Source organism: Colossoma macropomum, unplaced genomic scaffold, assembly GCF_904425465.1.
Source record: "Colossoma macropomum unplaced genomic scaffold, Colossoma_macropomum, whole genome shotgun sequence".
Lineage (NCBI taxonomy): Eukaryota > Metazoa > Chordata > Actinopteri > Characiformes > Serrasalmidae > Colossoma > Colossoma macropomum.
The window spans coordinates 7,609,787-7,636,952 of NW_023494787.1; the positions used below are offsets into that span (position 1 = coordinate 7,609,787).

A 27,166-nucleotide genomic window follows, 5' to 3' on the forward strand; every position below is an offset into this window, starting at 1 on the left:
GTGTCAGTCCGTCTGTTTGTTACAATGTTCTGTAGTGAGTTTCTCTTTTTCTGCACGTATTTTATGTCTGAGAGACTCCACAGCAGTCTCTGAAACTCCACTGACGGGTCTATGTTCTGGTCTACATTTCATCTGCGTAAGTAAGCTGTTTTTAAATTGCATTTTTTTATGACTTAACGCTGCTTTTGTAAAAATCATCTGAACTGCACGAGTGTGTCCGAGCAAGCCGCTCTTCACATTACCGTGTCACCCTGCACCTATATTTACCCACAATCCCCGTCTATCATATCTGGAACAGTGTAAATAGTTGGGAGTTCGGTTGGTGGTGTTTTTTTTTTTCCCTAATCTCAGTGTTCGTCTGGCTGACGTTTGTCCCTTACAGTGGGCCAAACTTGGCCTCGTACAGGGCCATCATCTTCTTGCAGCGGCTGCAGTCCTTCCGGAGATCAGCCACTTCCTGCCGCAGCGCAGCGTTCTCCCGCTCCAGAAAACTCGCCCGCACTGCGATTTGATTCTCCTTCAGCCGCCGTGCGTCACGGGAGCGCTTCGCCGCCACATTATTCTTCTTCCTCCTCACCCAGTACTTCTCATCCTGAGAGAGAGAGAGAGAGAGAGAGAGAGAGAGAGAGAGACAGAGAGAGAGAGAGAGAGAGAGAGACACAGAGAGAGAGGGAGAGGTAAATGGTAAAATCCAGCCAGCCTACAACAAGTTGTTGACAGACAGCCAATTCGGATCATTCAGGGTAAAGGGGAACTCCACCAAATTTTCAAAAAGATCTGATTAATTTATAAGGATATTTAAGACAAATATTTATGAAAGACATTCTGGGTTATGCTATCTATATACAGCTAAGTAGTAGCAGTATCAAAATTCTAGGGGGTCCCTGCAAATAAACTTATGATTTCATGCTGTCACTGTTCACCCACTTCATCCACAGTCTGTGACGTTCTGTCTTTGGTACTCTTCACTAACTAGAGATGCAGCAATGGTTTGCCTCAGGGTGGTGCTACAGGAAACTGATTCACCTAGTTGGACCTTCATAGCCTAGCAACTGTAACCAAGCACAGGAATACCTCTGAAAAACTGTACAAGCCACAGCATATTTGTGAATCCGAAAACTTGCCCAGTTTTACCAAGAGTTTAGTGGAAAGAGTGAATTGTTACTCATTTCTCAAACAGAAGACAACAGAGGAAATTGTGTAAGATCTCAGTTAATGTGTGGAAGAGCGAATTACCAAACTAGTAAAGAGCATTTCTACTATTTCCCCCCCAGTCAGAATCAGAAGACAATTTAGAGTCAGGCAAAGGTCATTACATTTTGATAGAATATTATGGGAAAATAAGAACATTGACCTTTAAATATAAAGTCTAAAAAAAGGTCAATTTTGAAGGTGCCAAAAAGGGTTCTTTGGAGCAAAAATGATAGACAAACCATTTTTGGGTTCCTTAAATAACCTTTCAATAGATGACTGTTATATAACTATTTTTTGTAAATGAGACGTGAGTGTGAAGAGCCTTTCTAAAGGTTAAAGAACCTCCACATAAGGGTTCTGCAGGGTTCTATACCAGCAGTCAACAACGCTCCTCCTGAAAATCTACTTTCCTGCAAAGTTTAGTTCCAGTCTGTGTCTACCATGCTGGGCCCTCTCACCTAACACTAACATATCTGATCCAGTCAACCTTGGACATCTAAACAGGGTAATTATCAGGAGCAGGTGTAGCAGATTGTGATTGGAACTAGATAGGATCATTTTTATTTAATTTTGATGTAAAGCAGATAAGACTTCCAAATTATGTAAAAAAAATAAAATAAAAACAATTTAGATAAACAAAATAAAATCTCTAATGGAATAATTAAAATACACAAGTTCATGAAGTTGTACCTTAAAAGTGAGACTAAAAAGACACTAGATTTAATCATTAGAGCATCTGAACTTCCATAAGTTTTCCATGCAATTGTCTTTCCTCCTACTATATTTTATATATATATATATATATATATATATATATATATATATATATATAAATAATTTTTTTTAACAAGGATCATGAATTAAAGGACTGTATGGTTCGTTTATATATCCTACACTAAAATGCTGCATTCCACACTGACCGTAACCCAACTCTGTAAACCAACCACAAAGTCTTTCTCTGTAACCTATACACAAACTATTTCCCTCAGGGCTCTCTCTCTTTATAGACCCTTTCTCTGCAGGGGCTCTTGGCTTTTCTGATTTGCTGTTGCTAATCCAGTACTTTGATTTGCTAGCAGTCACACAGCTTGAGAGTTTGAATGGAACAAAGACTTGCATTCACAAATTATAGAGACATTGAGTTCTGGTGTGGGAATAAGAGTCTACTGTACACATATTGAATGATGCCAGCTCACTGACCAGTTAGCAGGCCGATGCTTCGAGGACTTAACGTCCTTTTCACACAGTGACATATGTCCAGGCGAAACACAGTATCAGGGAGAGTCTCGGAATAGACGGTTCCCAGTACTGTTAGGTTACTATGACCTGTATAAGTTAACAGATTTACACTGCTAGTGGTGTTTTTTTGTAAAGAGTTGCTGTGATTTTTCATTAAGGTTAGACCTGTCATGATGATTAAATTTTAGCTGATGACTAATTACCATATAAATGATTGCAATTAATTATTCTTTTTTGTTCATTATATGCAAAAAATACAAGCTTAAAGTGGCCAAATTTGCTGTTTAGCCATCTTGCTTTCCAGCTGCCAACACTCCCAAATGAAGACGGACACAACCTGAGCTCAAACAAACAAACATTACTCACCACTTCCTCCTACAGGTTTTAAAGTAACAGTCAGAAGAAGAAATATTTGTTGTTTTTGTATGACTCATAACGTCTTAATAAATGTACTTTCTGCTTTCTTGTATTTACCTGTGTTTTCCTCAACCCAGCTGATGAAAACAACTCCAAATCACATTCTGTTCTTGGCGATGTAAACATAATTGCGATTAGTTTGCGATCAGCTCAAATAATTGTGATCAGGTAATTATGTAACAATTGCAACAGGCTTAATTAGGGTAGCATGGGTAGTACATATAGTTTGAGCAGTTAGAAGATGGTGCTTTTAGACAACCATCTTATGTGAAAGTCTTTAAACTTCCTTCATTTTTGCTTGCCTAAACCAAAATCTAAAAGGTACTGCTGAACTGATTAAATAATTTGGTAAAAAGTGAGATTTTAGCGCTTCATTTATCACTTTCAATCAATGTTTTGGCCATACGGGGCTACTATTTAACAAACCAATTAAAAAAAAATCTAAAACCTAGTTAGATAAATTAAATTTAAAAGGTGTCAAAAATAATAATAAAAAAAAATAATTATAAAAAAATCAAAAATGATTTCAGAGGTATCATTATCTGTAAAGGGCTGGAGTGCCTACCGACGTTTATTCAAACTAGCTGCAGGTTATCATTCCAACCAAGCAGATGATCATCTCACAACTAATCAGCTGTTCGAAACCAACTGATCAAACAAGTGGAATCAGATGTGTGAAGATGTTAAACCCTGTGAAGAGGATTTTGGGTTTTACGTGTGGCTTACTGGTAAGGTCTGCGAGGGTGAGCCAACCAATAGGATGAGCAAGACTAAAAGTAGAGTGCACGAACAAGCAGTTTATTTACACGATGTGAAAACAGGAAAAAAAAACTGTACAAAACGAAAAACAAACGGAAAGTATTTACAATATATACTAAGCGTCAGGCTTAGTCGTGGCATGGGAAGCAGCCGCGAGGCTGGGTCCCAACTCCCTTTATAACTTCCCCCACACCATTACTTAAGCCACTACAAGCTGCTAGTGTTTTTTGGTCAAACAGAGTCATGGGGAGAAGCAGCCTTCTCTCTTAGGAACCCTCGGGTTTTAAGTCCAAAGCCCCACCTTCGGAGATCCCATCCCCCACCATGAGGTTACAACAGTGTGGTTTACACATGAAACAAATGACAGCGCTATATACAAACAACCTAGGTTAAACAATTCGTTACCGGTATATACATTGTCTGGGCCCATTAGCTTATAACAACTTAATTATTTTCTTTTTCCTCCCACGGGATATTAGATGAGGAATAGACCCCCCCCACTTTCTCCCCATCGGTGGATCCTCCCGATAAGGATAAGGTACGTAGGTCTCCCTGCTGTCCCCCTTTCGCTAATTCTCCTTTCACAGGCAGACACAGGTAAGTACATCTATACACACACATATTTTATAGTGCAAGGGATGGTATTCACTGGTGATGGGGTAAGCCTCGCCTTACCACTTCACAAGATGTGCTGCTGTCTGACTGAATTAAAATGCCAGGTGTGGCTGCAGGTTGTTAAGATTTGAGATCCCTGCTTTAGACCAATCAGAACAAATTCTGTAGCATTTTTCCTCGTCATACTAAGTTTTGTTGTTGGACATGAATGGGTTAAAAAGCTGCTTGCCTGTGAATGTTGTCTTAAGTATAAAGGTGCTTAAAAAAAATCAATATCACATGGAATCTGTTCATGAGACTTCAGATTAAGAATGAGACGTCCTTGCCTGTAGAACATAGATGCCATTGTCTGACCAGAAAATGCAGCTCACTTCCTAATGACCTTCTGCAAAAGTCCAGTTCTAGAGCTAGTTGGCAAGTGTGTTTACATGCAGGCACGAAACTGTTCAGAACAAATTTAGCAAGTTGAGCTCATGCTTATGAGTTTTGGATTTATTCGAATAATCGAAAGAAATTCAAATTTGACTGCTGAGATTTCTGTTCCATTTCTTTCACAAAGGCCGTGGCCCTCTGTATACACTACAGTCTAGCTAAACCTGCTGCAACCCATGTCCGCAGACCAGGGTTGGAACATATGGCCAATAATCTCATTGCTATATATTTTTCCATATAATTCAATGTCGTCAATTAGCACTAGTTGTTATATGCATTTGTCAATGTTCAATTTAAGGTCTGAATAGCATTTTATTCTGATTATTTCTGATTTAAGAAAACTAAACCGATTCCATATTGTAGTGGACGTGCAGCCTTTTCATCACAGTCTCTCTGTGATATGAAATATTTTTTCTAAAACTTTGTTTTTTTTTAGTCTCCATAATTATCACAAAAATACTTATCTACCTAGGTCTGCTCACTGTCTCACTGGTTTATGCTGTTATAAGCGAATGGCTAGACTTCTCCTCTCTTGTCTAAAGAGTAAAAAGGCCTATATCGCCACTTAGTGTACCAAAGTAGCAGCTGTTCAAAGTTCAAGTCTTTTCTGCCAATAGTGGTCTGAGGAACAGAATGATGAATCATTTTACTGTAAATACACTACTTGGCCAAATGTATGTAGATACCCATTCTAATTACTGGGTTCAACTATGCCAGACTAATAAGTGCATAAAAATCAAGCAGTCATGCCGCAAATGAATCACTGACAGTAGAATAAGTCGTACTGAAGAGGTGAGTGATTACAATGTGGTATGGTCATAGGATGCTACCTTTCCAACAAGTTTGCTGTCAGATTTTTGCCTGACTAGAGCTACCCTGGTCAACTGTAAGTGCTGTTATTGTGACCAAGTTCCAAACTGCTTCTGGAAGCAACATTCATGGCTGAGCAGCCATTCAAGCCTAGAATCACCACACACAATGCCAAATGTCTGCTAGTGTGGTGCAAAGTACACCACCATTGGACTTTGGAGCAGTGGAAACATCTTCTCTGGAGTGATGAGTCTCGCTCCACCATCTGGCAGTCTACATTTACATTTACGGCATTTGGCAGACGTTCTTATACAGAGCGACTTACAAATTCATCACTTTTTAAACAGATAGGCAAAGGTAGTGTTAGGAGCCTTGCCCAAGGACTCTTATTGGTATAGTGTAGGTGCCTGCCGAGGCCAGGGACAGAACCCCAGCCTACAGCGTAGAAGGCAGAGGTGTTACCCACTACACTACACCAAACAACTATACCCACTACACTGTATCAGCCAAGTCTCTCAACCAATATTGATTTGAAGGAGAATACGCATAATGCCAGCTGTTCGGTGGAGAAGGAATAAAAATGATTTGGCATTCAACTATCACATATAGAGCAGGAGGTAATGTTTGGGTGCCCACAAACATTTGGCCATACAGTGCACCTCTAACAACAGTTACTGATAACAAAAAATGCGAGTCTCACCTTGGCATCCTCAGGAACAAAGACTTTCTTAGCCTTTTTGATCATGGGTTGTGGTTTGAGCTCCTCCTCACTGAAGCGGTGTTTCCGTGGATTGAAAATCTCGCCTCCAGGAACACTGGATAGAAGCAGGTCTGTTGGGTCTGGCTGGAAGTTCACATTCACCTCGATGTCCTCTGGGTTAACTGGAGATGGAGTCACTCGGTCCGAATCCTTTCTGGGCTCTAGAAGAAGAATACATGCAAATCATTTTTTATTTTAGTAAATCCAACATCACTGTCCCTGATATCAGAACAGTCTCGGGGCAGATTTACTAAAATAGGCGCTAATCTGTGCTGCTGGGGTTGGCCAATTTCGTGGGCTATCTATTATGACCTTCCATATATATATATATATATATATATATATATATATATATATATATATATATATATATATAGAGAGAGAGAGAGAGAGAGAGAGAGAGAGAGAGAGGCATGACTTTTTAGTTACCATATGACCAGCACGATATAATCCCCCCCACCCCCACATTCTTTCTGTGTTGGAAACCTTTTTCAGCCAGACAGGATAAAACATCACTAGTTGTTTTTATTGTTTCTGGCAGTGTAAATATGTTTATATTTGACTTCGTATGTCAAAAGCTTGACTTCAAAATAATGTCTTGTTTTCTTGAAATTTTGATTTTGTAAGTAGAAATAATGATTTATGAAGACAGAGTTATTACTCTTCTAGAAAGTAAGCTTATAAGTCAAAATTATGAAAATAAGTTTATAATAATAAAAAATTTGAAGATGTCAAACATAAACTCTAAATTTGAGACATACTGTTCCAGAAACAGGAAAAAAAATAAACACCAAAGTTTTTTTTTTCCATCTGGCAGAAACAGGCATCCATTTTGCTGACAAAAGTGTCTCTGAGCAACAACAATGGCAGCCGTGTTAAAGCCAAAAATAAGACAAGTTTTTCTCAGACATTAAACAGCGCACATAATTATCAGTTCACTATCATTCTGAAAAGGAAAATACCATAAATGCATGTGATGAGGCAGAAGCACAGAATATGATATTTTTATGGGTGCTAAAGGGTTGTCGCATGTGTACAGAAAAACGTGACACTGACTTTGTAAACAGGTTTGTGAAGGTGCTAAATGTTTCCCTTGATGTACAGATTAAAGTTTTATTAGTGCTGTTGCGAAAAAGTTGGTAAACCTATAGAATAATCTAGATTTCTGAATGAATGACTACTACAATTTTAGTCATAATAATAAAATGGCTGTCTTATTTAACAAAACAGTGGACAAAACATCTTATACTGCAAAGAATTTACTAAACAAATTGTTTTAAGCAATTAAGGATACTGACGGAAAAATCACACTGATGAAAAGAGGGTTATTAGAGTAAGCTCAAAACAAGCAATTTAGGAATGTAAATCAATGGTTTTGCCTAAAAGAGATTCAAATAATTTTTTGGATCATATGACTGAAATATGATATGACAAGAACCAAAAGGATTTACAAACACTGCCTTTGTGGATTTACACTCTAACCAAAAAAGGTCAGTGCAAAGCAGGGCTGAGCAATGTGGAAAAAAAACATATGATACTTCAAGACATTTTCAAAATACATCACAATATTTAGTTTTTCCTGTAAATATTGTCATTTTGCCCACCCCTAGTGTAAAGGCAAGTGTACCTTAGTTTCTGAAGTAACAGCCAAGTATCTGCACTTGAAATCTGTGGTTTTAGATCTACCACAAGAAAAACATTTAAGAGTCTACTTCCAGGGATGTTTCCACCATGAAGGAAACCACCGAAGAGGAAGCTTCTGAAGTTGGATATTCAGTAAATATTTCTCAAAAACATCTGGACTAGACTGAACAACAGAAAACATTTAGATGAGCCCACTATGAACAGCTATAGTTAATACAATATTTAGAACCAATTAATGAAACAAATGATTGAACCAGTTGGTGTCAAATCAGGGATGCAAATTTTGGCAAATTTTTAGCAAATTCTTTTGACTGTTAAGCGACAGTTATTAGTTGGAGATTAATCATTAAAAACAAGCCTAACAAGTATGCAACCCATCAAAGGATAAATTATAAAACAGAAACTTCCAAGTCTAAAAGCTGAAAGGCAGAGCTACGTTCTCAGCACACTTATGAGCACAAACATCAAGTGCATTCTGTATTAATGCACCATTAAAATAAAATGTGTATGGACTGTGGAAGGTAGTACTGAATGTCTGAAATATATATTGATGGACTACTGAAAGTTCTATATTGTAAAGTATCTTTGTTGTTTTTACCACTGGTTGTATTCACCACTCATTACTTATCTTACTCATCACTTGCAGATGCTTGCTTTTGATATTAAAATGTGCTATCATCCTCTCGAAAAGTGGTTTGAATGCCAACATTCGTAGCTGCACACTACATTTTTAGTAGCCCTATCCAACAGAGTCAACTGCCTACTGTGTCTTCATACATATCATTCTTTAACTTAAATGGTGAGACCACCTAAAAATGTAATTAGACTTTTTTAACTGATAGCATTGGCCAAAACAACTGTTCATTTATAAGTTAACTGTTAATGAGTTAATCATTTACATCCCTATATCAAAGAAACAGAAAATCACATTCACATGTTTACAATAGCAGTAATCAAACTGGGGAATGTGACTCCCTGGGGGGCTGCAGGAGTGTGTGAAGGGGGCTGCAGAAAAATCTCAAAAGTTTTATCTCTACTTAATGAGTTTTAATTTTATTTTTTTCCACAAAGGGGGCCTTAAACTAAACATGAAAAAAAGAAAGTAACCAAAAAAGTGTTACATACTGACAGGAGTACATCCTATTGTTCAAATGTTTGGAATCACTTATTTTAATATTTGCTGTATTAAACACACAATAATAGTCTGCAGATTTAAACAGGATAAAATAGTCACCAAAACATTTTATTAGTTTATTGTAAACACGGACTCGAACGTTTCGAAATCCACCTCACCTGTGGCATTCTCCATCACTTGCAGCTCAGCCGCATCACTCTCACACTCCTCCTCTTTCTCCTTCTCTTCCTCCTTTTCCTTGTCTGCTTCTTTCTCTTTTTCCTCAGGCACTTTAGGGGCCACCTCCGGGGCCGCTGAGGCCTCTGAGGTCTCTGGGGTTGCTGTGGAAGATGCTGGAGCTTCACTGCCATGACGCTCCTGCTCCAGACTCTTCTGCAGCTCCTCCTCCAAAGCCACGGGGATGCCGTTCTCCAGCAGGAACTCATCTAGGTCCATGTACTCCAGATGGAAGTTCTCCCCGTCATACGGGATGGTTTTGTCCCAGATGGCTGGAGTTAGGGAGGCTGAAACACTGCCTGCACCCCCTGACCCTCCACTTCCACCTCCACCTCCATCTCCACGAGACTGCCCATCTCCATTGGAGCTCAACTTCTCCTTCTCGATTTCTGTGACCAAAGATCAAAAAAGAGGGAGTGAGTTAGCGCAAGTCAAAAACTAGAGGTGTAAAAATGTATCAAGCAATGACGCCTTCAGTTTTTTTGTATGTAATATAAAGACACACATAATTCTACTCGAACTGATACTGTGGTGTTAAGATATACATTTACAAACAAAATTTTAGTTGCTCTGGACAAACATGTTTTGATTTTCTAGGTAAAAATAAGTTAACATTCTTTACAGAAAACAGTTTTGTACATTATAATGCAACACAATACAATTATTTTTTATTTGCCTAAACCAACATAAAATGTGGCCGGTGCAAAAGTTTAGGTATTACATTTTTTGTTTTATTTTTCCTAAAATTTCTGAAAATTGTCATATTTATCTGTTTTTCAGTTCTTCTCACAGCATTTGTGCATGTGAACTGTACGCATCAATGCATACATTTTCAGTATGCATTGTTTCAGTAGAATTTTCAGTTCTGAGATCAACATTTATTCAACCTTTTATATATCAGGTGTTAAATGTGTCTATACTCTATAAACTCTACTGACTTGTTTGGCTCAGACTAATAAAAGTTCTGAAAGTTCAGAACTTTTCAGCAGCTGACGTGAAACCATCTAACAAAAACCCCAAAACAACCGTTGCAAATTATACTTGATTTATAAAAACCCTGATAATTTGAGCATAAGTGTGTGCCAACAACCCCCTCCCACTGCTCTTTACTCTGACAGGCTGCACTTACTTTTGATCACCGACAGTTCAGTAAATTCAGTGTTTTTTATATGTACTTAAACTGTTACACCCTTAAACCAATTAAAATGATATCCAATATAGTGTGGGCTCACTTTTTGGCCAACTAAAAGATTAAGCCAGTTTTACAAACAACCAACCAAAACAAAAGGTTTGGTATATTGCTCACATTTTCACTGTCTTCTTTGAGCATTCAGTGATTTTTTAAAGGGCCAATTTCATGGAAAATCAAACCTCTTACTTCTGTAAATCAAAGAGTTTGACGTTGTATATAAACAATACATTTTCAAAACTTGTTCATTCCCCAGTCCATATATGGAAACTGCGATGCAGAAAACAGTCCATTTGGAATTCAGTGTTATGATGTCATGAAAACCAACACATTTATATTTATTCACTTATTCAATCTATAGCAGTTTAGCCCCACCCATTCATGCTGAAGTTAATGAAGAGTGTTTCAGTCTGAGCTCCTTTTTGAATATCAGTCATATGTAAGGCACAGTAACAAAAACAGGCAGTTTATTTCTAAGAGCTAAACAGAGGTTGGAAAAGAGTCATTTAGAAATGGATTAAAAATAAAACCACACAAACTTCATAAGGGGCCCTTAATAAAAATGTAGAATACAGGCCCTTTAAATTATTCTCGTACCAAACTTATCAAATTTAATCAAATTGTGGTGTACGGATTTCATGGTGCAATGAATTATAATCAAATCAAATCAGCTGAGGTTGGAAATTTACTCCATTATGAAATACCACAGTTCACTGAAAGATCCCTGTGTATAAATAAACCAGTAATTGGTCTTTTCTTTTTCTTCCATGGTCACCGAGTTCACTGCTGTTTGTGAAAATGCAGGCTAAATGTTTCATGTACAAATGTTTGAGCTGGTCCAAGTATCCTTTGTGGTCTTGTGGATCCTGCAATACTATACACAAGCCTGAAGCATAAACAAAGAACTACCCAAGTTCATCAAAATCTTTGAAAACAAATACAGGGGACACAGCTTGATGACAAAGCTTAGTGCTTTTATTTCTAACTAAAAGTACATACAATGCAGAGTGCTTTCAATGTGAGAGAACAAAAGGTTGTGAAGATTAGGAATGCATCAGTACCGATACAGGTGTTGGATATCAGCCTGATACGGTGCTCATTTACTCGCACTCATTAAAATGATACCAACATCTGATACCACCCAGTACCATTTGACGTATGCCTCCCTTACGAACAAATGACTCAAGCTGGCACTGACCGAAGGTCTTCTCGTACAAGAGATGCCGATACAGTGACAATCAGACGCCAAGTCGATGGACATTTCAAACATTTTACCTACGGAGTTTCCCACCTGACCTACACTGTGTGTTTCATGTAGCATTTCAATCAGACCAAGCATTTTCATACAATGTGAATACATACATAGTTGGCTTTGCCCGACGCACAATGTTCTATTCAAACGTACAGTGTGAGTCACCAAAGAACAAGATTTCTAAACTTGTACAGTGTATGTCTGACTTTAGAGGACTCAATTACACTAACAGCTACTTAGAACCTTATTGGTAAGTAACTATTCAGTCTGAAAAAATTTCTATTAATGCATCACTAGTTAAGATTACTAAAGCAAAAGACTTCTCACGGTAGTCCCTGATCATGTTCTAGGCCATTTGCAAGGGAACATCATGGCATACTAGTGACAGTTCTGCAAGCACCAATAATGCATCAGATATTCAGCATTACAATGCAAGCAGTAAAATACAACACCACTAGAAAGATATTTAATGGATATGGAATGGACCACCACAAGATACAGATCTACTTCCAATACACCACCAATAACATCAACAGACAAATTGAGCACTGTTAAAATTCAATTCCACTGAATGTTTCTACATTTCTTCATAATTTAATCAGTGACATGTAAACAAGGTCATTCAGAGCAGTTTAAGGTGAAATGGTTCATTACAGAGAAACTCGAAGAAGATTTTAGAAAATGTTTTAGGTCAAAACCTTCTCTTAAAACTTTCATAAAACAGACATCAGGCAGTTTATTTGTTACCATTTCATTTAACCCTCTTATTATCTTTGACCCTATTCAATGTTTAACATCACTAAATAAAGGATGGACATATTTTTGCTTCATATTTAATGACTTTTCCTAATTTAATGGGGACAAAAGGGTGAACACAAAATTAACATGATATGTTTTCAATGGTCTGTACACACTTTATATGCCTCAGTGTACGCTGAGGTCAGTCTAACCCCAGCCTGTTTTAGCTGTATAAAACATCAGAAATGTCAACATACAACATACATTTGTTTCGACCAATAGTGGTCACTACAACATGAAATTTTATAATATCCAATAGCTCACAAAACATGGGAGTTGGCGAAAACATACTTCCTACCAAACTTCATTTCTGAGAAATTTAAAACTGCTTAGGTCAAGGATGTTAGTAAATTTGAGGACAACTATAAGATTAAACTGTGATACAGCATTTAGAGACTCTGCATGCTCTGCAAGTTTGGTTCCTATCACCACTGCTGTGAACAATTACTCTCTACGCTTCTCTAGAACAGAGCATTTCATATTAGACCACCATGAATGACTGTTTACATCTTAACGATTTGATTATGGAGAAATTTGTTATTCCAATTAAAAACTACTGAGGAGATACTGAACAGGTTTCCTAATGCAGTGAGTGATCATAATCTTGACAGTGAATGACGGTGGAAGGGTATAATTATTGGCAGAAGATCCAAAAGTAATGTGTAAAAGTGAAGGATGACCTGCTAAATCGCAGAAAGAGCGCAGGCTGTGCAAACTTGGGCCAAGGGCAACAGACTCTTAGCAGAGTATCAGCTACTGTAGGTTAACTAAAGAACAACACTGACTCAGAGCAAACTGCTATCAGTCTAGCACCAGGGATACCCATTTTCTTAACGTGTTACAGGTTATAGACGAGGCTTTTGGACCACTAAGAGGAACCTAGCAGAAGAAAAACTGAGGACAGGACTTCATGTTCTTTCTGGAACAGCTAATGTCACTGTTACGCCAGAAGGAGGAAGTGCAGATACTGCATTAAAAGGCTGAACTCTCTCTCTGTTTCTCACAGTTTCTCTTCATTCTAGGGTTTCGACAGCTGACTAAAGAACACAAAGCATGTACACAAAGGAGATTAGTGCGCACGGCACAGAAAAACCCAACAAACAGAGCTCTGCATCCAAAATGAACTTCACGACAGAATGAACTTTGGACGGTGACGGTTAAGGCGTTCGGCTAGCTTAGCCTGCTACTCAACACGGACACACTCGTATTACATTAACAGACCACACGAAAACGCACATATGCAAGGCCTGAGGGTTTTACTGCCAGGCCAAAATCACCATAATGTGCCCAGAAAACTTACCATCGTCCCCGTCGTCGAGTATATTAGGTGGAGGAATATCCATGATTTTCTTCAAAACAAAGGGGAACGATTTTTGCGGATCATTGCTGGGAGCAACAGCCACAGAAACGTTAACCGTCGTTTGTCCAGGCATAGCTCTCACACTGCAGTGGTCCTACCGTGAAGAAGTAAATAACGAGAGTACAACTAAACCGTTTCGACGCAGTCTTATCTTCCGTTGCGGCTAAATCTGCCTTATTTTTCTAGCCTTAGCTTAAACAACACCGTTGCTCCCCACTTCACCGTGTTAGGCTCCAATTCGTTACATATTCATGAGACGAACGCCGCCCTAAGACAAAACTAAAGCGTCCACTGGCCATCGGTGACTTAACTCATGAATATTAAGCAGGCAGCGTTCATTCGAGCCAATGATCTCCAGTGAGGGCGGGGCAAATACTCTACTCGATGTCCCACTGGTCAGCTATCGTGAATCCTTGAAACGTGCGGAAAGTGGAGAGAAAAGGGGATACAAACGCACTCAATCCTTTTTTTTTTACAATCGCTAACCGGAGACAAAAGACAGTAAGCACCTAATATACTAAGTCAGTCCGGTCGTACGACGCTTCAAAAAAAAAAATTTAGTTCTTCTCATAATAATATTGATCACGTATTTATTAATACATACATTGATAATATATAAATCAACCAACTATAACTTCACAGCTGCTAGAGTTTTTAAACACCTTAGTGTCACTGCTGGACTGAGAATAGTCCACCAACCAAAAATATCCAACCATCAGCGTCCTATGGGAAGAGTCCTGTGACCACTGATGAAGGACGAGAGGATGACCAACACAAACTGTGCAACAGCAGATGAGCTATCGTCTCTGACTTTACAACTACAAGGCGGACTGACAAGGTAGGAGTGTCTAATAGAGTGGACAGTGAGTGGACACAGTGTTTAAAAACTCCAGCAGCACTGCTGTGTCTGATCCACTCGTACCAGCGCAACACACTCAAACACACAACAACCACTACAGTACTGGGGACGATCCACTACCTGAATAATACCTGCTCTGTGGTGGTCCTGTGGGGGTCCTGACCACTGAAGCTCGGGGGAAAAGGGAGTTAAGGTATGCAGAGAAATAGATGGACCCCAGTCTGTAACTGTAACGTTAGAACTACAAAGTGCACCTACATGGTAAGTGGAGCTGATAAAATGGACAATGAGTGCAGAAACAAGGAGGTGGTCTTAATGTTATGGCTGGTATATATATTTTAAATAAATTATAGTATAATTAGTTTTAGGTAACAACATAGTATCATCATCTATTCATTATATTACATATTACCGATTATACTATTTATATATATATATTTTTTACAATTATTTTATTTCTATATGTGCCCTAAATAATTACTGGACTCCTTATGTAGAGTTGAATGTGCTGGTACAGTCTGGATTCTGTCTGTACTTTTCCACCGTTTCTCCGCTCGTGTTTTCCCACGTGCCCGTCACGCTCACCCAGAGTGTTCAGAATCGACTGCACGTGAGGCGGTGGGACAGAACGCGCTGACGTCACGCCACGCCCACGTGCTCCATTTCACTACGCACCGCAGTCTGTACTAGCGAGGCGTTTCACGAACCGATTCATTCTAAATGTACGATTCAATGATTCACTAATTCACGAGTAAACACTCTTTTTTTCGGTCGGGTTGTGAGGGTTTCCAGACATTAGGACCACTGAACTGTCTCGAAGTAGAAGGTTTAAGCGACTAAACTGGCAGTATAAACGTAAAACATTGTGGCATTAAATTATAATACATTTATTATCAGTTCATCTTTATAGTTTGATTGTACTGGCACATTCTCTCAAACAAGTCAGCTTTACTCTCATTTCCTCCAGATACAATGAGATTCGTCAGATTCAGAATGCTCAGAGCACAAACACACAACAGAAAAATGTAACCGGACACATTTTACTGAGCGAAGATATCTTACAATGTGATATTTGATGTTGTGATTCTATGAGCATACACTGTGATGTATTTGTTTTTGTTTCCTAGAGGTGTTCAACATGTAACACGGACGTAAACAACATGTTAGTAAGATCCAGTTGGACTTGCGAATCGGCTCGACCGGTGAATGAAAAGAACCGATTCATTCCCGAATCGCATATCACTACGGTTCAGTACAGTTTGTTCTCGCGCCTTTTAACCGCAGGTGCAGAAACAAAAATTATACAAATGGTTCTTTTTTTAGGAAACAACCATGCAACAAGATTATAGAGGCCGAATGTCTCAGTTTATAATCGTGCACCAAAAAAAAATCACGAACAACGTGACAAGAAAACCCGCCAGAAACACGCACTGGAGCGATAGCACGCGACCATGAGCGTGTGAGCTGCGTTTTACCCAGAATGACTTCTGCACCACATTAAAGCGGAAGGGGTGTGGGTGAACAGCCATACACACACTTCTCACGCACATATACGTGCATAGAAGCACACACACACACACACACACACACACACACACACACACACACTTACATTAATACGTAAATACAAGTTTGTGTACATACTGTATTGTTTGTGATATTCAAAACCATGTATATGTGTGCCATGTGTGTGTGTGTGTGCAGAGAAACCACTCTTCATTTATTTAATTTCCAGTCAAAAAGCAAGTTATTCATTTTCAGGAGATATTTCTAAAGGTTTTATATTTAAGATAATCCACTTATTTAAGAAAGGGGGGAAAGTCAAATGCAAATAAGTACAAGACTTTCCAAAACGTGAGTTGAAAAAAATTAAAAGATACATAAAAATGGGACACCTAACAACAGTGCAAGACCTGGTAGACCACCAAAATTGTCCTCATCAGACAAACAGAACTTAAAGCTTTCATCTTTGAGTGAGAGTAGATGATCAAGCTCCACTCTCACTTCTGATCTCTGTTCATCCTTCCACGGTGAGAAGACAACTCAGCACTATGAGACTGAAAGGATGTGTAGCTGTCAAGAAGCTCTTACTGAGAAAAGGAAATAGACCAAAAAGAAGAGAATCTGCAAATCAGACAAAGAAGCTGCTGGTGTTCTCAGAGCAATGGACTGACCACCCTAGCGTCCAGACCTCAACATCACTGAATGGGATTACTTGGATCATGAGAGGCAGAAAATGCAACCAACTCTGGAATTGTGCAAACATAACCCTGCAGATTTCCTTGAAAAACTGAAAGCAAGTCTAGTTGTTAAAGCTTCTGTATAACTTTGTTAAACATGTGTTTTCTGCTTTTGTTTCTGATGCTGAAAAATTATTTACTTGTACTTAATGGTTATTTTGACTGCAAAATAAATAAATTAAATGGTGGTCTGCTTGCACAATACTCTATATGCATGCATGTGCTGTCAAGCATGTAGTCACTGAGTGTGCATGCACATATTAGAGATGCACCATGCATACATAGAATGTTGTGCATGTGTGTGTATGCGTGTGTCCCTAGGTCTGTACACACACACTTATGCATATACTATTTTTTAACCACTGTGACAGTAGGAACATCATGTTCTATGCTGAATTCTCCCTGGACTACTTTGTGCTCTGTAACATGTAATCACTGGTTACAGTGAAGCAGTAAACACTCCCAGCTTGAGCATTCCCTTTTACACATACACCACCAACGACTAGCAGCTTTATATACAGCCGCAGGACAAGACCTACAGCTCAGCCTCAGCTCCTGCATTACAGTAACTATTACAGCCCATACATTAACCACAGTAGAGAAATTTGGCTCTATACGCCAAAACATTCACTCAACTGTTGTTACATTAAACTTTCATGAAAATAATCCAGATATAACAATACAGTGTGATGTATTGTATATCACGGTATCATGCATATTACCTTCTGGCTTGTGTGGTAACTTATTAGCCTGTGACTAGAGCAATAGATTTGAACACTGTATTGTTATAAAATATTGTACTTTTATAAAGCTGAATGCTGGAATAAACTAAAAAAGGGAGCATTAATGTATTCTAAGGTCAGCAAGGAAGAGGATCACCCAGTTATAGCTACTAGGGAGGAGAACAGCCACTCAGTAACGTGGTCTGGGTTTCCTTTCCTTTCCTGTTGAACGTGATTAAAAAATGAACCTAAAAAATAACCCGATTATGGGAAATCCCATACAGTTATTAGTTTCAACAATGTGGAAAGAATATATATATATTCTTAGTCATATATATATATATTGTTAACCGCTACCATGTTGTTGTCACTGCAGTGCTGACAATACTCTACCACCCAAATAATACCGGCTCTGTGGGGGTCCTGTGTGGGCTAACAAAGTATGCAGAGAAACATATGTTTAATTATAGATTACGAAGTGCACCTATATGTCTAATGAGGTCAATGGACAATGAGTGCAGATACCAAGCAAGCGTACCTAATAAAATGACCAGTGAGTCTATGTACATATACAGTCATATGCAAAAGTTTGGGCATTGCTTGTTAAATGACACACTTTTTTGATTTTCTGTGAAGGTGAAAGTAAGTACACCTCCTCCACAGAGATCACACACCTGCACGTTTTATTGCAGAGTTACTGTTTATTTGCTTAATTTAACATATTTGAAAACAATAAAACATCAACTGTATCCTGTGCAACAGTTATGGCACATTTTTATTTATTTATTTTAATTTTTTACAATATGTAAACCCAGAAGTCATTTGACCAGGGGTGTTTAAACCTTTGCATGAGAATATGATGATTATCATGAATATGAACATCAATAAGAATATGATCATATTTACTGAATAAGAAAATACAACCTACTAATTTGATACAGTGTTCAAATCTAATGTGTTGCATGCAAATTATGCTTCATGCAACCAACAGCCTGCAAATAGCTGCGTGTGACCATGTAATTTTGGCTTTTTAGTCACAACAGAACAAAAAAACAGCTTTGCAACAGTTTTACTACCTTCAGGTGAGTGGCTAGAAGGTTCAGGCATGATGTAGCAGTTTAGCAGTTATTACACTGAATGTTAATGAATTAATAATCAGTTTCTGGCCTTTATAATAAAACCCAACAATGGCTGTAACACAAGGTAAGAAGCGAGAAAGCCCCTTTTTTGCTTGGCCACTCTCAGTGAAGTCCATCACTCCCATCTCACTGCCTTATCAAACTCCAGCAGGCTGCCAGCCAAAACCAACCTCATCACACTTTTTCTCTAGAATACTGACTCAGGCTTTTTCAGTAGTGCATTCTGAACAGGCATGCACAAAGTGCTAATCAATATGGGTGAAGAATCAGCAACAAGGCCCAATACAAGATCTCAAAACGTCTTTAAAAATCTAAAAATAACCTCTTTTCTTGTAAGGAGTGTACATGTGGGCCTAACAGTAGTAATTCCGAGCAGGCACAGATTTACTACAGCTAATACGCCCCTTTACTATATAAATAGTAGAATAGAATGCTAGTCTGCCACATGTAGGCAGTGCTTTTCAAATGAAACCACAACTACACAACTTTCTTTACAAAGAGGAGTAAAAATGCATCACTGTATTAAAAGGTCAGAGATTCTGAGATTTATTTTAGCCTGTTTCTCTCAAATTGACAAAGTGGAAATCCACCAGTTTTTCAAAAATGTTCATAATTCATTCATTGAGATGTAAACAGTCATTTAAAGTGTTTCGATGTGAAATGCTCCACTCTAGAGGACTTTCCAGAGTCTGAATATTTTACAGTGGTAGTGTGGGCTTACTCACAAAAAGTTATTACATGAAATATTTATGTACATGCTGTCAGCTGCCTAAATTCTGAGATCAGGTTTTGGCCTGGAACGTATTTTTAAAAAAATCCATCCATAGAGAGGTACATGCAGGGTGTTGGAAAGCAAAATAGTAAAAAAAATTTTTTTCAGATTTACCTCTATTTTATCATCATCATCATCATCATCATCATCAACATTACATTTAAAACCTTAGATGATGTGTAGGTTCACTGGTGGTTTTGGATAGTAAATAAAATGCCTATATTTGTGTTGTAGACATTGTGACCCCTGCTTTCTATTACCACTGTAAATCCTACCACCTCTGAAAACTATTTCACAACAAAACACTCTAAATGGCTTTGTTTACATCTGAGCGATGGAATTTAAAATATCAAATTCCAAAAAAATGGGTGGAATTCCACTTTATTCTCAACAATACACTGGCAGAACAGCACAGGGACTCCGCTCAGTAGCACCTTAGCAATGCCCCTGAGGAGTCATGCTTGTTTAAATGGAGAGTGACCTGTTGGTACTATCTGACAACAATGACATGAATAATGTGCACTCTTTAGCTGAAAAAAAAATACAAAAGATATATGCACATTATCTTCTGATAATATATGAGGTATAAAGACCAAGTACAGTGAACACATTCTCTATAGGAAATAAACATAAATATGGTATTTCTCTGCAAATTCTGGTGCACAATTTCTATTTATTTTAAGTTTAACATATAAAATATAAAAATGTGCAGTTTGTACAGGCCATGTTTTAAGTTTTATATAAACCTATTATGTTAAATATTGTTAAATATGTTAAGTAACAAACATTGTCATTGTGCATTAAAATGTGCAGAAGTGTGTTATCTGTACAGGATGTGTTCACATATTTTCACTTAAAAGATCAGCAAAACAAGTCATTTGAACATTTTGCACGCAAATGTTTATTTGGTGTTTAGTGAAAAACCAATCAGGACTATTGCAAAGACAGCAGCCCCTAAATCTGCGCCTGCTGGGCTTGGCTTTTTCCTGGTTACGCCTTTATAAAAACACGACTGGCTCTTTGTACTGAAAGACAGGACTTCTTGTAATTCGAGCTATTCCATTCTTATTTCAACCACCGGTCTCTTTTTTCTGATAATATCTCTGGTTGTAACATGGAAAACACAACAATGCTGGGAACTGCTACTCCACCATGTGATGATTATGAAAAGTTGTTTACCCAGGAGAACAAAGTCCAACAACAAGATCAGTGCTATAGTTTCTGAGGGTTAAGGTCCATATAGATTTGTGGACCATGAGGTCCCCATCATTAAGGTCCATTTTAACTCGCTCAGACATTAAAGATTATTTTAATACAGCAAAGCTTCAGTCACAGAAACCTTCAGATGCGCTGACTTCAGCACATCTGAGTATTCATTTTTTCCCCCATTCCTATTATTAGTTTTCATGCTGGTCTGAAACAAGTCTTGCAGTAACTGTTTCTTTCACGCCTCCCCTCCAGGGGCTTCAACCAGTACTTGGCTTCTCAGCATAGCTCCATCCATTTTGAGGTTTTTAAATACAAAAATGTTAGTAGATCAGCACTGATGTTGACAGATATCAACGCTGAGAGTCTACCATACTTTTTTAGATGATCATTACATACCACACTACTAGCATAATTTAGAAACTGCAGTAGGGAAACAGAATACAAAAAAAAAGACATTTCAAACCCAGACAGCAAGAGGATAGTGGGCCACTGTTGACCCACTCATGGCAAAGCTGGTGGCCCACTGGCTTTTTGCTCAGTGTTTTCCAGGCAGCCCAGTGGTGGTTATGCAAAGTGTCAGACAAAATGACACTTTTCCATCACTTATTTTCCACTGACAGACAATTGACTTTTTTCCCTTCATTTATTCCTTAAGTTATGCTTTAGTAAATAATTTAGTAACTTAGTTTAATAAATAATTTTAACAGAAATATCATAAATAAAGCTGGTTATACCGCTGTAACCAATCTAGCACACTGTCAGCAACCACATTTTCAACTAAATCACCTACTAACAACTAATGTTCTATTAGGCTTAGTCATCCTTTTTCCTCTCAGTAGTTTGTGATATTTATCTTAAACCCTATCCGGTAATGTAGTAAGTGTAGCGATTTGACTGGCCCATTTGTACAGGATAAAGGATCTCTAATTTCCCCAAATTACCCCAATTAACACGGATCACAACATCATCACGCAGATGTTTAGCCACACTGCAAATAGGCTAACATTAGGCCACCCAACAAGACAGAAAACGCACTGCCTTGTGAGAGAAACTTCAGAGTTAATTCTCCTTTTCTTTGTAATTCAGCCATCACCAAAAACATTGGGGATTTCAGTATTCTTGTCATAAATTTGAGGATTAAGGAATTGGGTCAAATCAAGCTCTATTTTAGCTGATAGCCTTGTCTTCAGGTCAGAAAAAGAAAATAAAAGGAGGCACCGTTTTCTACAAAGCTGAAGTCAGCTTTTTTTTTTTTAATTGAGGTGCCTGAATGTAACTGCTGCACAATTTAAGGTGGAACAGGAACATTCAAACAAAAGGCTGGTGAATTGTAATCTGCCTCATCCATTTTCTAATACCCGGTATTGTTATTACATTACTAAGATGTCGATTTGAACAGGACTACCTTTACTGAGGAGCTCTGAGTTTGGCGAATTATAGAAGGTAATTCATTTTGGTATTATTACCTAACAGACTAATAAAAACTACAGACATGGCAGATTCGTACTTCATTAAAACCACAGATCTTGTCTGTAATCAGGAAATTACAGCACATCCCTGGTTAATGCTAATCCAGCTGAAATAGGGCTTTAGTTAATTTTCCTAAATATAAGGCTATGCGCATTTAAAATCTAGGGAGATTAAAAAATAGTTAGACTCATTATGCATGACAATAATCTCTGGGTGGTCCAAAGGTGGACCAGCAGCGCCATGGTGTCAGCAGGGTGCCGACTTTATCAGTGGGCCGATATGTGCTTGCTATCTGGTAAAGTTCAGAAAGGCCTGACATGAGAAAGACCTGAAATCTTGCACAAAAACATGTTTGTGTCCGTTGCCCTTCAGTGAAAGAATGACTCAAGTAGCAGTAAATGTATAGTATAAAGGCGAAAGGCTGTGTAAGTATGGCTCTATGGTGGCCTTCAGAATTACTGGCACCATAATGAAGATAACAAAAAGGAAAAAAGAAAAAAAAAAATCTTAATAATAAAAAATATTTTGACAAGGATTCCTCTTACACACAGCTGGTGTCTCATTGTACACTGTAAACTTAAATTAAAAAAAAGAAAAAAGTAAAGTTACTCAACAAGTACAAGCTTAACTAAGTCTATATGAGTTATACTTAATTTATAATTTTCAGTGATCCACACTTCCAAAGCAATTAAGGTTAACTTAAACAGCTTAATAACTCTTTAATATTTTCAACTGAGCTGGCAGTGCTCTACTTTTTCAACTCCTGCTCTTAAATTGGTTCAGTTAACTTTGATCACGTATTCTTCCTTGTGTAATGTATTTGCGTCAATTAACCTCCATTATTTTAACAACACAGTTTGAGCAGTACTGAAAATGACTTATGCAAGACTACAGTCACCCTTTTCTGCAGATTTAAATAGTTTAACACATAACTCCCATTCTGTTGGATTATATGGCGATGGGGTGAACTGATAAACCTGAACACACAACACCATCATGGTGAGCAAAACATATAAAAGATAAAATGCAGCCACACTTCACATTTAACATGGGAGTACCTACGACATAAAAATAACATTTATACATTTTCTCTGCAGAATTAGAAAAATAAGAGTTAATTAACAGAAACCAACAAAAGCGCTATGAATGCTGGGAAGCTTTTTGGGTAAAAGACTCTTCTGGCTATAGAACTTCCAAATGAACTGATCTTAACTAGATTCACCTCAGTAACTAGACATTATACAAGAAACAGTGCATGTTACTAGATTTATATTAGAAATGTTAACAAATAAGTAAAGTAAACCAAACAAGTAAGTGCAATTACGTTTTACAGTGTAGGTTTTGAAAACCTCGTGAAAAGATGCAACCCAGTAATTTTAAGGTGTGTAGCTATTTTTATGGTCACAGCACAGTTTATGGAGGCTAATGACCTTTTGTTTTATTCCTGTGTGTTCTCCAATCTTCCCCAAGCTGATGGACTGAGGGTGTTTGGCCTGTCAGTAACCTTATATTCTTATTGCACGTCTTTTCCAAGAGCCAATAACTGGGGGTCTCTGTAGCTCTAGAACTACAGTACAACTTCTAAGCACATCCTGCATCTATCAGCACAGGAATTGAAGTCTGTTAAGTGCTTTTCTTCTCGTTTTGGGATCATTTGGTCCAAAAGAAAATGCCAAAGCTCCAAAGTGGGAGGTGTGAGAAAACATTGAGGTAGTGCAGGAGATGGACCAACAGCAGGGAATAAAATTTGACACAGTTAAGGCTAAAATATGTTAAGCTATAGCTGAAAAGCAGACCCACAGAGACTGTGTTTCAGTACAAGAAGGTGCATAAATGGAGCTAAGCAGCTAGCGACTCACATCTGCCTGTACTTTCATTTAGTTTTCAGTAAAAATAGCTGGGATAAATGAACGTAGACCTTTCTCCTGAACGTTTCAGCACAGGCAGCATAGCCTCTGAGGGCACAAACGTCGATAAAAATGCAACATTTGCAAACTATGAGGGCCGGACTGTGAAGTTTCACAGGAGAAGCTTTCTTACCGCCGTCATCGAAGTAAAGGAGTGAAGCTGGATAGTCCAGGAAAGTCTTGTAGACCTGTTGGATGTCGCTGAGCCCGCTGAGAGAAAACATTTTAATATCAAATCCAAGTGTCCACTGGTTTAAGACAAGGATTCAGAAAAACAGTCGAGATGTAAGTGCCCCGTCACTTCACCAACTTAAGTTGCAACGCAGCAAACAAAAATCACGCGGCAGCGCCGTCTGCTACATTATTCAACGAGTGGGAACGCCCACCTACTCATGAATATTCAAAGAAACGCTGGTGACAGACCAATCGACTTATTGCCTCGTTGAATATTTAAATACTGGGTGATAAAGGGTGTGGTCTGCCTACTGGAGCTACAAAACAGCACAATAAGAAGAAGGCATGTTTTATACCTGCTTTTAGATTCTGGTAACACAAATAACTTGTAACTGTGATTTTATTTTTCATTGGCATTAAGATCATAATTAATGCTGTAACTTCTACAACAAATAAGACACGACAGCTCAACATCATTACTGGCTACGGACAGAGATATGTTTTTTACCTCTGATTTTAACTTAAGTCCAAGGAGAGTATCTATTAAGATTTATATATATATATATATATATATATATATATATATATATATACACACCTTTCTGTGTTGTGATAATGAGAACTGCGTCTTATAAATAGGAAAATATAACAAAAAAATTAATGGAAAAAACAATTAAATCATTGTTTATTTTTAATTATTTAACCAGACATCATTGTGTTCACAGTGCTGTGAAAAAAGTATTTGCCCCTTCCTAATTTCATCTGTTTTTTGCACATTTGTCAAACTCGACTGTTTCAAATCAAACTACTTTTAATATTAGACAAAGGTAAACCAAGCAAACACAAAATGCTGTTTTTTAAATGATCATTTCATTTATTGAAGGAAAAATGCTATTCATACCTACCAGGCCCTATGTGAAAAAAAATAATTGCCTCCTTAGCTACTAAATCAACCAGTTAACCAAATTCAGTATTAAATAGAACCTGTCCAGCAAGAAAGAAGTTCTCAAAAAGCAGCACATGATGCCATGTTCTAAAGAGATTCAAATACAGATGCAAAGTCATTGAAATCTACCAGACTGGAAAGGCTTACAAAGCCATTGCTTAGGTTCTGGGACTCCAGCGAACCACAGTGAGAGCTATTATCCACCGATGGAGAAAACTTGGAACAGTGGTGAATCTTCCCAGGAGTGGCCAGCCTACCAAAATTTCACCAAGAGCGTGTTAACGACTCATCCAGGAGGTCACAAAAGAACCCAGAAGAACACAAAGAACAGCAGGCCTCACTTGCCTCAGTTAAGGTCAGTGTACACAATTCCACAATAAGAAAGACACTGGGCAAAAATGGCATCCATGGGAGAGCTGCAAGGTGCAAACCACTGCTGAACAAATAGAACATAAAGGCTCATCTCCCATTTACCAAAAACATCTAGACGACCCCCAAAATCTTTGGGATTATATTCTGTGGACTGATGAGTCAATGGTGGAATTTTTTGGAAGACATGGGTCCCATTACATCTTGTATAAAACACCGAATTCCACCATCATCAGAACATCATACCAACAGTCAAACAGGTGGTGGTAGTGTGATGGTCTGGGGCTGTTTTGCCTCTGCAGGACAATGATCTGAACCACATAGGCAAGTCAACCTCTGAATGGCTCTAAAGAAACAAAATTAAGGTTTTGGAGCAGTAGAGTCAAAGTCCTGACTTGAAACCCATTGAGATGCTGTGGTATGACCTTAAACAGGCAGTTCATGCTCAAAAACCCTCCAGTGTAGCGGAATTAAAACAATTCCTCCACAGCGGTGTGAAAGACTCATCACAAGTTATCATGAACATCTGTCTGCAGTTGTTACTGCCAAGGGTGGCACAATCAGTTATTAGGTTTAGGGGGCAATTACTTTTTCACATGGGTGATTTTGAATAAATCTTTATTTTTAATAAATGGAATATTCATGTAAAAGCTGCCTTTTGTGTTTACTCATTTTGTCTTTATCTTATATTAAAATTAGTTGGATGATCTGAAATATTTAAATGTGACAAATCAGCAAAAATAGAAGAAATCGGGTGAGGGGCAAATACTTTTTCACAGCACTACATATATCTAAAAACCCAAACCATTTTTTTTTCTTATTGGGTCGCTGTACTTATGTTTGTAAGAACAACCTTTAATGCCGTTCCTTACCATACATGGCGCACAGGACAGCAGAAAGTAAAGCAGGAGTGTCCTGCAAGCTCTAAGGGTCACAGCACTGATTTACAGGCAACAGTTTATCAGTCAGACATCTGGCACCACTGAATCACTCTGTATAGCCTCAGGTCAGGTGACGAACCTCCATCTACAGGTATAAATAACTTTTTCCATGCTGGCATTGGATCACCTTTGCCAAATACGTCTTGCAAAGACTACACAGGAAATTGAGCTGACATCCCTTTAAACAAAAAGAACAGCAGAGACAGTTAATCCTTTTAGAAAAATATTTATTGGCATTATTTGGTCCATCGCTCATGGTGCTCATATAATACAGAATTATACTGAGGGCAAAACTAACACAAAATCACTCTCCTCCCTTTTCTCTCCCACACTCAAGTCATAGTCAGGTGTTTCATCATTCAAATATCAGCACTTTGTATACACATTGAGATTGGCATCAGTAAGGTAGTGGTTTCAAACCAAAAACTGTTAGAATAAATCTCAACATGAATCGAATATGGCAAACTGAGTCACTTTCTCTTCATATGAAGAAAGGAAACTTCTTCCTTCGTCACAAAAACTATGAGATGTACACATTTTCAACTGGCAAAGCCTCATTTCCACATTATCTTGTGACATATATTTAGTGACAAAAACA

At 38.1% G+C, this 27,166-nt stretch overlaps 1 protein-coding gene and 1 long non-coding RNA gene across 3 annotated transcripts; one reads left to right on the plus strand and one right to left on the minus strand.

Annotated features, from left to right (window-relative positions):
- Positions 1-340: 340 nt before the first annotated feature.
- tefb (TEF transcription factor, PAR bZIP family member b) lies at positions 341-24,497 on the minus strand. 2 transcript variants are annotated; one of them, XM_036566012.1, is made up of 4 exons: positions 24,272-24,497; positions 9,164-9,610; positions 6,167-6,387; positions 341-592 (listed from the first exon to the last, which is right to left on the minus strand). In XM_036566012.1, exons 1-4 carry the CDS (start codon positions 24,360-24,362, stop codon positions 377-379), a joined length of 975 nt encoding a protein of 324 aa, XP_036421905.1. In that variant the 5' UTR covers positions 24,363-24,497; the 3' UTR covers positions 341-376. The 2 variants fall into 2 exon arrangements, with proteins under 2 accessions (XP_036421905.1, XP_036421904.1); XM_036566011.1 differs by lacking the exon at positions 24,272-24,497 and adding an exon at positions 13,761-14,072.
- Positions 15,450-16,271, plus strand: LOC118805302. Its single transcript, XR_005007045.1, has 3 exons — positions 15,450-15,534; positions 15,647-15,704; positions 15,807-16,271. It is a non-coding gene; the product is annotated as an uncharacterized LOC118805302 (long non-coding RNA).
- Positions 24,498-27,166: the final 2,669 nt, after the last annotated feature.